The sequence below is a fragment of the Pseudorasbora parva genome, chromosome 21 (assembly GCF_024679245.1).
Source record: "Pseudorasbora parva isolate DD20220531a chromosome 21, ASM2467924v1, whole genome shotgun sequence".
NCBI classification, from domain to species: Eukaryota; Metazoa; Chordata; class Actinopteri; order Cypriniformes; family Gobionidae; genus Pseudorasbora; species Pseudorasbora parva.
Window position 1 is genome coordinate 7385421 of NC_090192.1, and position 13787 is coordinate 7399207.

The window sequence follows — 13787 nt, forward strand, 5'->3', positions numbered from 1 at the left end:
CAGTTAATTTCACATTCAAAATGCACTAAAGATATCAAAACACTTAATGCATGTCTTTATGTCCAAAAGCAATGATAAATCCACAGTTTAGCCCTCATATATTTCAGTTGTACTAACTGTGTGGAGAGTTTTGCAAAAGTGACCTAAATGTATTGAGAAATGTGTTCAAGCGACTGTAAAAAAAATGCTGTCATCCAGAATACATCCAGTTAAAAGTAGAACAAAAATGAACATTACAATAGCCATGAAATTGACATAACTCAGCGTAATGTTTTTTTTTTTTTTTATTGTCCCTCAGAGAAAGAGCTCAAGAAGCGGTGGGATTCATTGCGAACCCACATGTGTTACAAGAAACATGGACCCTCAGGAAGTTCTGGAGCTCAGAAGACCCACCTGCAGTTTCTAGAACCTCACACAAAAAGGAAGGAGTGCACCTCAAATCTAACTATCAGGGTACACACACACACACACACATATATATATATATATATATATATATATATATATATATATATATATATATATATATATATATATATATATATATATATATATATATATATATATGTGTATATATATATATATGTATGTATGTATGTATGTATGTATGTGTGTGTGTGTATAATTTATTTTATTTATTTTTTCTTTCCATTTGGACAAATGAACATTTTGCTTTTGGTAAAGTGGCCAATGAATGTTCAGATGGGTCTATTTACAAGTAATTCAACAAATCAACTTCCACAATGTGCATCTGAATAGATCCATTTAGCCAATTTGCAGGGTATTGTTTTAGCTATGCCCTATTATTGTTATGGGTTATTGGTGATTAAGTGTAAGAATCTATTGTATCACATTGTTCACATTTTGATTGTTTCTTTAAGGAACCTTTGTCTGAAAGTGAATCCTGTTTACCCTCAGATGGTACCAACAGTGACACCTGGATTGGCCCCCGTGAGGAGCCCAGCTTCATTACGGCTGAGCTACGGCCCAGTACACCCTTGGCTGAATCTACCTATATAGCTGCTTTTATAGCTATTCTCTATATAGCTATTTGTGCCCATTGTACTGAACATTGGAAAATAAAAAACTTTGACTTTGGGTACTTGCATTCACAGTTCTTTATGTAAAAAAGGATCACAAAACACAAGATGATGCAGAATTCTAACCCTTATTTTGCTATTTGACATCTAACTAGCAGGGTAAATAAACACATCTGTATTGATGTTTTAATTTAAGAATAAATAGATTTTCAATTAATAGAGACATATTTTCATAATGTGTTACTTCCACAATACAATGTTATCAAAGTGCAATATCTGTAAATTAATAGTTAGCATGGTTACTGTCAGTTAAGTTCAGTGTATGGTTTAGTGTTACATTATTTTCATTAACATTTCTGTGCCACTGGAGATTTCATTTCCAAACTGCTGTTATGTGATGTGCATGAAGCAGCATGATATCATTTTGAAGAAATGTCACCATAGGCATGTTTCCAATGAAAAAAATATATACAAATTCTGTCATAATTCATTTAACTAGCACCAAGCATTGTCACAAACATAATTTACTGTAAATCAGAATGCGTCATACACATATATTTATTTTAACAATCCTTATAAGTGGCCATTGCTCAGATTGTGTCACATTAACTTCCACAATGCATCTGAATGAGCCAATTTGCAGGGTATTGTTTGAGCTATGCCCTGTTATTGTTATGGTTCATTGATAGGTGAACAAGTGTAATAATCTATGGTTTCACATTTTGACTTCGGGTATGGTTTCACCCATTTAGTGAGCGTTTCTTTGTATTTTTCGCGTCCGCTTCTACCTTTCCTCTTCCACAAGTAAAAGACCAAGGGCTGACAACGGCAATGCCATTTGCAACGTTCTGAAATGCACGAATCCGTCTGTGTGGGGAAACGAAAACGACAGCTGATATCTTTATAGCTCTTCCGGTTTCCCGCTTCGAATAACGAAAACAGACTACTGCCACCAGCTGGGACGGAAAGGTATTTCCTCTAACGCAGGCGCAGAACGGACGCGCTATTGGCCGTCTGATGTCGAGCGTCGGCTTGGTGTGTCAGGGCAACTTTGGACCGCTTTGGACCCAAGACGCTGCCAACGTGAGCCGACTCAGCAGTTTGCTTTCGTCGCCACTAGTTGATCGGCGTCGGCTTGGTGTGTTCCTAGCTTTAGAGGTAACTGTCAGCTGCGAACTCAGACGTGTGTAGGTGACCATCTTTTATACTCTGTGGATTAGGACGTGATTGGTTAGGTCTGGAAGTGACGTGTGACATAACATTGAATTTTCCTGGCAGAACTTACGCTAAAGCTTACGGTTAAGCCTTTAGAAAAATGTGCCAAAGCTATTGAGAAAAACTAAATAATATCATGTGGTTAATTTATTAAAAATATATATTTTAAAAAACATTTTTTTCTGGCTGTGTATGATTGACATCAATTCTTTGTGTCCCCGCAGAGAAGACATCAGAACAGCTAATGTCGTCGCCGCAGAAGCTGTCACCTGCCTCGTCATCGACAGAGAGTGAGTTTTGTGTGTGTATGTGTGTGTGTGTAATGATGCTGTGAAATTTGATTAGTCTTTCATCTTTTCCACTTTGTGCTCACTAAATTACCGCCGCTAATTTCTAATGACCTCTCACGACTTTCACTGCGGCAAGTTCGGGCTAGTTTACGCCAGTTAACTTCAGGGAGCGAAATCTTCTTGTTAGATAGCAGACTGTCAGGAAACAAACTATGCCCTCATTTGAGTGGCACAGCGTGTGACAGAACAGTGGGGACACAATGCCTTACTGCGCGGCAGGGCTCGCAAAACCTCCTCTCGTCCCTGTAGACATCATACTTCAGAGACTTTGGTTTTCCTTTAGTCTGAGGAAGCGATAAAATAAGGAACCAATCACGCAGACTGACTTTCATTCTCACTGCAGGAAATCGGCCATTATCTCAGTCCTATCATCAGTCAGAGGGTTTATGGTAATGCTCATTAAGAGACTCTTTGTGTTGTGTGCTAGCTGACCTGTGATCAGTGTGGGGTTATAACCACTGTTCATGCAGCTGATTCCCTGTTGGACACACCAAGCTGAGATCAAAGAAATAGCGTTGACGAAAGCTGACTATGTTGTCGCCTCTCGTCAGCTGCGTCTAGGACAAACAGCTGCGCTTGAACACAACAAAAGGGATAAAGGTGACTGTTAACTAGCATGTACGTTATGCATGCAAGTAAATAACTGTTTATATCAGCAGGCATCAATAAACTATCTTCATCATTCAAAAAGGGATACTAAAGCTAGGACTGCAGATATACAAGCCGTAAGCAAAGCAATCACGCTGATCTTTATATTTGATGCTGAAAATATTTGTGCTCAGGTAAATGAGGTAAAATTATAAAAGCCTTCTGTCTGTACCGTCTTGATTTCTTTGCTTGCTATAGTCACTTTCGCTATTATTCGACTCGTTTGATAAGCTGAACAGCCAATCAGAGTTCTTTCTCTCACAGATGGCTGTTGCCCAAAAAACCCAGAAGACGTATGACTCAAGCCAACTGTGTGGAACACAGTTGAAAAACTAAGCCAACCGATGAAAAACGGCCCAATAAAAAACCCAAAAAGGTTTTTAGCACGTTTTTTTTAGCAGCTTCGAATTCAGTGTTTGTACCATTAATTTTCTCCATAAAGGAATTTCAGAAAATTGTAACCCTCATCCTTCCCTCGTGGGTTAAAATGACCCAAAGCCCTAAAATTATACTTTTTAGTTTTTACATTTTTAGTTTTGTTTTATTTACCTTTAGTTTAGATTTGATCAATAAATAATAAATGAATAGTAATTTAAAGGGATAGTTTCAGACAAAATTATATTAAAAAAAGAGTTATATTAAAAAAAGTCCTGGCTCTTCCAAGCTTTATAATGGCAGTAATTGTTGCTCTGTTTTTGAAGTCCATAAAAAAAATTATCATGGCTCTGGGGGGTTAATAAATGCCTTTTGTAAGCAAATGATGCATTTGTAGAAAAAAATATCCATATTTAAAACTTTATAAAGTAAATTTCCAGCTGATCGCTTTCAGTACAAAAGTGTTGAAAGTGCCTTCTCGCAGTTCAAAATGATTACGCTACGTCTGGTAAGCGTACCTGGTAGCGTAAGCCTTTTAAACTGCAGAGGCACTTTCAACACTTTTTTTTTTCTTTACTCAGTTCATCATGAAGAAAAATGCCTCAGGAAAATATTTATTTTTATTTTTAAGCATTCTCTTTTCATGGTAATGTAACATGAAATGCCACAACAACAATCCTCAAACACAACAAAAATACATTCCATGACTAGAAGAACAGGAGTGGGATAAAGAAAAATATGAATATGAAATTCCTAAAATAATTTAAGTACTTTTGCATAATTTTGTATTATTATTATTGATAGTGGTAGTAGTAGTAGGAGTAGTATTTTAGAAAAGAGGCAATCAATCAGTATTGTTAAAATGTTATGTCATAAGGTACAACCCACAAAAAAACAAATTATATTTCAAAATGTATATTTGTATTTGTAAAGTAAATATGTATTTTAAAAAGTCTACTCAAAAAATTGATTATAATTACGATCTGTTCACTCACTTGTATGCTTGAGACGAGTTAAAATATGTTTTATATATTTTACTTGGTTACAGCATATGACTTTTTTAGATATAAAGTATTTCGATATAAGTTTATTAAATAAATGTATAGATTAATAAAGCTTTTGTACAACATGCTTTTTAAAATCATATGAAACCAACAGTAAACATTTTAATGAGGTTTTGTTTTTTAACAATAGTGAACTACATTTGTTAACATGAACTAGCAATGAGCAATACTTGTACATCATTTGTTAATCTTTTATAAATTAAATGAGCATTTATATTTTAAAAAAAAACTAATAATTTCAAAAGTTGAATCTGTCAACATGACATGAATATGAACATTTACGATGGTTAATACATGCTATAACAATGTAATGCTCATTGTTAGTTCACGTTAGTTAATGCATTAACAAATGTTAAAAAATCAACTTGTATTTTAAAAACTAGATTTTGATAGGGGTTTATTCTAGGTTTTGGACTTATTTGTCATGGACACACTGAATGCCTGCATTTATGGTTCTGTGACTGAAGCAGAAATGATAGACTTAACCTTTACGATCTGAATCAAACTCAATGATCTTTAAATAGCATACATCTCGGTGAGGAAGTATCTTAATGCCAGAGATATAAGTATGTGAGTGACATTCATGGGCTCACACCCCCAGAACATTTCTGCTACTAACTCTGACGCTTCACTTGGGACTGTGCTAAGAATAGTCCACACATCATAACGGGTCAAACAGTGCAGTGATATAAAATCATTCACACTTTAAATGTCCATCAAATCATTATTATGGCTTGGGTTACTGGTTGTCCTGCCTGACCGCAGCTGCAAAGACTTAAACGACTGTATAAATCATGGTAACATCAAACGAAACGACGCCATTAGGATTTAAAGCTTGCGATTAGTCCAACATTTCAACTCTAAACCATAAAATCCGGTTTTAGTTTCAATGTTTCATCAGAGTTCTAACAAAAATATGAAATAATGTGAGAATTCTCTGGTGGATGAGTCACATCCTGAAGCCCAGTGGCTGTAGTAATGAGCACTATTACTGGCTCCCTCTCATATCTAAATCTCTTATCCTGTAGCAACATAGGCAAGAAAATATGTATCTGATTTAATAAGAGGACGGGGGAAAACTACTTTTTTGCATCATGCTGAAATATCATTTTAACCACTGGCGAGCTATGACATTAGATGCATGATGAATTTAACTTTTAAAAGTAAAAATGAGTGACAATCAGGAAAAAAAGAAAAGAGAGTTTGATTCAAGTTGTTTTTCTACTGAGTATTTCTTAAAGGGGGGGTGAAACACTCAGTTTCAGTCAATCTCATGTCAATCTTGAGTACCTATAGAGTAGTATTGCATCCTTCATATCTCCGAAAAGTCTTTAGTTTTATTATATTTATAAAAGAAATATGGGCTGTACCGAGTCTTTCCGGAAAAAACCGAGCGCCTGGAGGCGTATCGTGTGGGCGGAGCTAAAGAATGACGATCGCGAACAAAGCGGTGACGTCCTCAAGCGTGGAGAAACCCATGGCTCAGCTAATATAGATAATGATCCAGAATCATTGGGAGGCTGAAATAAATTGAACAGGAGAAACAGCAACATCAGGACGTCCGTCTCTGTGGTATGTACTGTGTTACAATCTTTCACCCCTTTCTAAGGGTGGAATTAGCAACATTGAAATTATGACCACTGTGTGTGCGTGGTGGCGGTAAAACAAAAACGCTGTCACACTACTAGTGAATAAACCCGATTTATTATGAATAAAATCAAGGTATTTCCCAGACGTGAGATAATAAATTATAATGATAATAGTAATAATGATAAGAAAGAACAATAAGGAATATAGACAATAAATATAACAAACCTAAACTTAAACCGGCGAAAACAAGACAAACAGTGGCACCAAATAAAAGAACAAAACAAAAAGGAAAACCCCAAGTCTAACTCAAGTTCAACCTCTAACCTAACTGATGAAAAGAAAATTAAGTAAAGCAAGTCTTCAGCGTTTCCACGCCCTAACTTACCTACTCTCACTAACCAAATCAAAACATACAGAAGTGGTGCTCACTTCTAAACTAGTGTGTCTATACATTGATCACTGGGTATTGCAAAATGTACGTCACGTGACATGCTACCTGTCCAGTTTTCCCACGGTCCACAAAGGTAGGCAGATGCACCCAAAAATAGCCCAGGAAAGAATTAACAGACCACGTCAAAACCTAAACCAAATTCCTAACTTAACAAACATAATCAAACGGGCAGATACACAAAGAAACAGGAAAATCAAGCCGCCCCCGCGTCCGTCTCTGTCGCTCTTTTAAGCTCTGGCGCGGGACAGGATTCGCTGCGGGAGTCATGACGTCACACCCGTTTCGGACGACGAACGTTTCTTGAGCCAATCAGCCGTTCCGTGTATAAGGCTAGGTGTGTCTAAGAAATTGACAGGGAAAGAGAGAAAGAGAGAGAGAGAAAAAGAAGAGCACACACACAAGCACAAACAACTGGGGACGTAACAACTGTATTTAGTGGCCTGTCAACATTTGTGTGTCTTTACTCGCAGTTTATGAGGACATGATTCGGTTTATGGACTATTGTATGTGACTAAAACTTAGCAGTAGCAAGCAAAACGGTTTTGCACGTCAGACTAGTGTAACGTTATAACTTACATAGAACAACAATGGAGCCCGTTAGCGCATTTAAATGACGAAGCACGCGATCGTGTCGTTTACTGATGTTTGCTCACGCGACGATAGCCAACAGCACAGACGTTTGAAGCAGTTTTACTCACCGGCTGCTTCCAAAGCAGGACCGAACCTTTATCGCTGGGACCGCTCCGTCAAAAACAAACTTCTTTGATATGATTTGGTCAAGTCCTGACAGCAGTGAACGGTGGAGATCCACTTTTGCGACGCGACTGAAGCGTGATGTTGTGAAGCTTCTCGTCATTTCTGCGTTCAAATCGGGTCAAATGCAGCGCTGCCTTCCCGGAATGCTGTGCTGAAGCGTTGAAGTCGCTCGACGTCACCCATAGGAATAAAGTGGAGCGCGGATCGACTGGATCTGCATCTGAGCAAGTGTTTACGGGCGTGCATTTCCTCTTTCGCTCTAGTCACGCGCGCGCACCCTACCGGGAGAAGAGCCCGTACGGCCCATACAAGGACCTTCTGATCTATTAACGTCAAGTAGACCCATACTCGAAAAAAACTCTCCGAAACTTGTGAGAAACCGGAAGGAGTATTTTTTTGACACAGAAATACTCCATCAAACGTCCAACATTAGTTTTTGAAACTTTGTCTGTTTAGGATGGGAATCCAAGTCTTTAACAGTGTAAAAAGCTCAGTATGCATGAAACAGCATTTCACCCCCCCTTTAATTGAACCAAATAAACGAACATGTCTGTTTGGCAGAGATTAGGTTCAATAGGCAAAGTCCTGCTTTAATAATTAATTGTTTTAGACATTTTAATTTAAAAGCTTTTCTTTTTTTATATAATGTAGTCAACATCATTATACCACATAATTAAATTTTAGAGTGTTTTGAAATCAGGAACTCGCACAATAAGAGAAACGCTGGTGTAAAGGCTCCCAGCCTCATGGCATAAAGGGGTTGATTTTTCCTCTTTGTTATAATATTCATGCAAATATTCATCAACAATATTGTTGTTCTAACTGTACTGACGCTGTTGTATGATAACTGAACTGATCTGGATGATGGCCTCATTTTTTGCAGAACTGCTTTATAGATCAAATTAACTAATTTAATAATTGATGATCTTTACAACAGAACTGACTTCAACTGAACAAAAGTCAAAATGGGTATTTTTTATTTTTTTTATTAAATTCCTTTTATTACCGTAAAGCTGCTTTGAAACAGTCTGTATTATATAAAGTGCTGTAGTGATAAGGTGACTTGACTTTTAGTTTTAGTATACCCCTATACTACTATTGAAATGCCTTTAATGTAGAGATTTGATTATTTTACCCTTCCTTAGTTAACTGGTCCTACTCAACCGAGATTCAAACCGGCCTCTCCAGCATGGGAGGTGGGCACGCTAAAGGCTGATTTATTCTTCTGGGTTGGATTTACGCCGTAGCCTCTACTCCCATGGTTTTCAAACCGTGAGACTTAAGAAATGGGTCGGCAGGATGATTTAAGGAAAATGGTTCCATAAAAAAAATGTGTTTGTTTCTTCAGTAGAACACAAGTGAAGATTTTTTACTCCAACCGTTGCTCCAATAATGCATGTCAACGGGGTCTAATTCTAATAACGAGCAACGCTTAGAGTTAAAAATCTTCATTTGTGTTCTACTAAAGAAACAAACACACCTACATCTTGGATGCCCTGGGGTCAGCAGATAAACATCACATTTTCATTTTTGGGTGAACTATCCCTTTAAAGGCCGGGGGAGTGAGGTTTACTCACACAGCTCTTAGTTTGCTTCTGTTACAGTCTTTTCCCAGACCCAGACCTTCAAGCTCTACAACTAAATCTTTGTATCAGACTCAGCTGCTCTGTGTGTGATACAGACACATCGTGTCTTACACACAGATGGGAGAGAGAAAGGCGCAGATGCCTTCCTTAAAATAATAATGAACGACTGGACGTTTAATGGGGTGAAAATCATTTGGGATGCACTGTTTTTTTTTCTTCATAAATGATAATTGTCTGTTAATGGAGTCATCCATTAGTGGTTTCTTATTTGACACATTTTGTATCACTATAGTGTCTATTTTTCTTAAAAATTCAATATAACTAAAATTTTCTCAAACTTTTTGGGAAACAAAAGATGCCTTATAAACCTGAGCGCTTTATTATAAAGCATTTTAAATTACATAAATTGTCCTTCATTTTTTCTTTCAATCAACTTGATGAACAACATTTTTGCCTTTTGTGTTTTTTTTGTGTTTTTTTTTATCATCATACAAATTTTCATTAATTCTCAACTGGTCCCCGTGCAAAGTTTGTTTTATCGGCATTCTGTCACCTGCTGGAGTCTGGGTTTCTTGCCACTGTCGCCTCTGGCTTTCTTAGTTGGGCACATTTAATATTCAACTATTTTATTGATCGGACTGCACTGACTATTTTGATAAGAGCTGAAATTATCAGTTTTCTGCAGCTGCTTTAGCTTAATTGTACTAATTTAATAATTGATGATCTTTACAATGGAACTGAATAAACACTTTACAGCCAAATGCGTGCGTGCGTGCGTGTGCGTGTTTGTGTGTGTGGGCTGGTAATCTCTACGTTATGGGGACAAAATGTCCCCACAAAGGTGGCAATTTCCGAAATCCTTGTCCTTGTGGGGACGTGTGTGTGTGTGTGTGTGTGTGTGTGTGTGTGTGTGTGTGTGTGTGTGTGTGTGTGTGTGTGTGTGTGTGTGTGTGTGTGTGTGTGTGTGTGTGTGTGTGTGTGTGTGTGTGTGTGTGTGTGTGTGTGTGTGTGTGTGTGTGTGTGTGTGTGTGTGTGTGTGTGTGTGTGTGTTTATGCAGTGTCCCACTGTAACTCTTTTAGGCTCTGTCACACGCTCTCACTCTGCCCAACTTAATCTCCCACCAAATTGCCCAACCTGCTTTTGATATTAAACAAAGCTAAACTTTAAAAAAAAAAAAAAATAGTTGTATGCGAAATTCAAACAATAAATAGCGTTTTGGCATAATGTCAAAGCCAGAGGCATTGAAAAACAGAGTTGCAGGCTTGCGGCATGCTCCCGTCTCCCTGCGGCGCACGCAGTCATGTGGCTCATGAAGCTCTCAATACTTCTAGCGCTCGTGGTCAATGCATTTGAATGGCTTAAGCGGATACACAACAGTTCCACTATACAGATGTTTGCAGCAAATTTTGGTAAACAGTACAGCATAGTGTGCACTGATTATTAAGTCAGCCATATTTACAGGATCGTTTTATTATTGAGAGTGATAGAGATGCAACATTGTTAACATTAATTTTATTCTTGTATTTAGCCCTCAGATATTTCTTGCTAATTAGTTACACTCATACTCATTGATGGTCAAATGTGACCATATACCGTAATTATTTTTTAATTAAATAAGTGTTCTATATTTTCGTTCAATAACATTTCTTGAATATTTTGAGGAGATCTTTTAGTAGTAAACACTATTTGTGCAATAATTATTGTCAATTAATGACCACTTAAAATATTTTTTTTCTAATATTTTTTTAAATTTATATTACAATTAGTGTTAGCCTAGAAATCTAGACGCACATTAGCGGCAGCTAATTTAATTTGCCCACGAGGGTCGTCTAGCAACTCTCAATACCCTTCTGAGCTGTATTCGCCTAACTCTTGTAGGGCCAATCACATCGTGTATAGAGTCGGTGGGCGGGGCTATAATGACGACGGCCGAGTTGCGTTTGCGTGCTTCTAGTAAACACAGAAACTGGCGAACGGCGGCGGTCTTTCGAATCAGCTTTGGCCACGACTCTGGAAGACTTGGAGTTAAGCTTTTCTCTGAGAAAAGAACAAAGAACGGCACTGAAGTCATTCCTAAAAAGTTTAGCTGACCGAATACGGTGAATGTTTAATCTATCAACAAGCTCTGTTTCACCTTCGTTGCTCTGGTTGGTGGTAGCTCTATCCTATCGTGTGCAGAGGGAGTTTGAAAGACAACTGTTTATGTAGTAATAAAGGTTAAAATAGAGAATTCCAATTCAAAGAGGCAAATTAGAGTCATTTTTTGGCTAAAAAAATAATAATGTTCATTTGTAATGTCATTAACCAGTAGGTGCCCTATAGCTCTTTAATAAATATGCATGTATCTAATCTAGTTGCTCAAAAAAGTATTGCAGTCTTGCAGTTTAATAAATATTTAGATATGATCAAACACTAATTTTAAAACGCTAATAACTTGCATCCTACTGTTTTTAATGAATAATGATACTTATATAAGCACACACAAGTAAATAATGAATGCGAGCACATATAATTTGACCCAAGAAACATTTAAAATAGTGCTAAGACAAACAAATGTTTTTTTTATTATGTACAGCAGACTATACTACATATGAATTGATACTGAATCAAGATCGAAATCGCTATATATATATATATATCTCATGGATGATAATAATGGCTTGTTGTTGTTTTTTTCATGTTTGCAGGTCCTTCAAACACTTGATCGGAGGCCTGGATGATGTCTCAAGCAAAGGCTATGATGATGCTGGCACCAAAGCAAAGTAAGTCTGATACTCAGCATCTTCTGATAATGTCATCAGACTATATGGAGTTTTGTACATTCAATTGTAATTCAATATGATTCATTTAAGGACAGTACATTCAGAAAGTCTGATTGTAATGTGCCTTACACTAATGTACTTTAAATGTTTTTCCAATACAATCTTAACCCCATAATGACAAAAAGTGTTGAAAATACTACACACAAAGACAACACACTTCATTTCTAAAAACACCTTTTTCTGTGACATGAATTAATCTCATCTGTAATGAGTTCGACCATGTGGTGTCTGTGATGAAGGTCCGTACAAGGCAAAAAATAATTGGTTCTGTGTCTTTCATTTGATTTGCATGTCTGGCCCTGACCTCCTTGTGGCTATAATTATCTGAGCTGCACAGGTTTTCAGGAATGAGTAACCCAATATGATCAAATGTATTATAGTCTGTGCCATGTCTGGAGACATGTAGAGCTTCCCTGTTCAGATGGGATTGCTTGTATCATCCGTCTTTTTGTCCCTCTGTCTGTCTGTCTTTCCAACGGTCTCTGTCTCTGTCTATCTGTAAATTTAAGAATGGTTGTTAATGTTAATTACATTAATGTTAATGTTAATGTTACTTACAATTTGCTTTCCTAAGAAAATACTGGGTAATATAAGGTAACTTCATGAGTTAGGCTAGGTTCCGGCTTAGTACCTTGTTATTACCTAGTTACAGCAATAGTATGTACATTGGGAACATCTATCTATCTATCTATCTATCTATCTATCTATCTATCTATCTATCTATCTATCTATCTATCTATCTATCTATCTATCTATCTATCTATCTATCTATCTATCTATCTATCTATCTATCTATCTATCTATCTATCTATCTATCTGATCTAAGAGCGCCCTCATGTGGAAAAGCCTAGACATACAATATCCAGTTGTAAATAAATTGTTGTCATTATTTTTAAGTTACTGCGCAATGCAAACACAGTTCAACAATTTATGCAAATTGATCATAATTAATTCGTGTTACATTTTTATAAGCCCACTGTGCCCTTTGCCTGCGTAAAACTCTTATTTGGTAGATCGAACAATATAATTATATGCAAGTAACTTGTGAATATGAGGGGGTGGTTTCAATATGCATAAAATGATATAGCTGCATACTGCTGATGAGCTCTAGCTGTAAATAGATGTTATAATAGATGCATGTTTAATGAAGAGAGAGTGCCTGCTAAAAGCCCACATATGAGGAGTTGAGATTCAAGTGCTACATTATCAGACAGAAATTATCCAGTAGCTGTAGTCAGTCGATTTTAAGCAAAGGATTAATTTATCCCAAAAAAATTAATTGCTAAATCTTGTTCCAAGCCTGTATGACTTTCTTTCTTCCATGATACACATAAGGTGAAATTAAGACATTGTTTTGTTGTGTGTTGCATCAGATTTTAATTATTATTGACTGCTCAAATAAATAGTCACATTTCTTCTTCACCAATATACAGCGGATAACTCGTATTAACTTTTATAGGACTTTTTTGGGTAAAAAAGAAAATATTGTACCTGACCCGCTTCCTGACCCGCATTTTTTAATAGTAGTAAATGCTCACCGTAGAATCAATTTATTCATTTATTTATTTTCTTTTTCCTTAGCAATTAAGATGTTGCATGTGTTTATCCAGTCTAATCAAAGTGTGCGTCTCTCCCCCGACTTTACCAAATCCCGCCCCCTCTCAGAAAATACATAAAACTGACATTACTGAGCTATATGCGTTTAAAAGTAGCCTATTAAAATGGTACAATGGCATTGCTCAGTTCAACATGTTGGGAAATCGCCAATCGGACACTTTGTCCCGCGTTAGGAAAGGGGTTAAAAGAGCTATGCAACGGTGCCATTGGTGGCCTAAAACATTAGATTAGCCTACTTATTTTTAGCTTTCCTCGCACTGTGTTGATATAAT

General features: G+C 36.9%; 1 protein-coding gene across 3 annotated transcripts in view; it reads left to right on the forward strand.

The window, feature by feature from the left end:
- prkg1b (protein kinase cGMP-dependent 1b) overlaps window positions 1-13787 on the forward strand; it is a 242337-nt gene that overhangs the window by 200219 nt on the left and 28331 nt on the right. For all 3 annotated transcript variants that reach the window (XM_067430423.1, XM_067430422.1, XM_067430424.1), the window contains 2 exons: window positions 2480-2545; window positions 11764-11838. In XM_067430423.1, the coding sequence (XP_067286524.1) occupies window positions 2480-2545; window positions 11764-11838 (141 nt within the window). The remainder of the gene's footprint in view (window positions 1-2479; window positions 2546-11763; window positions 11839-13787) is intronic.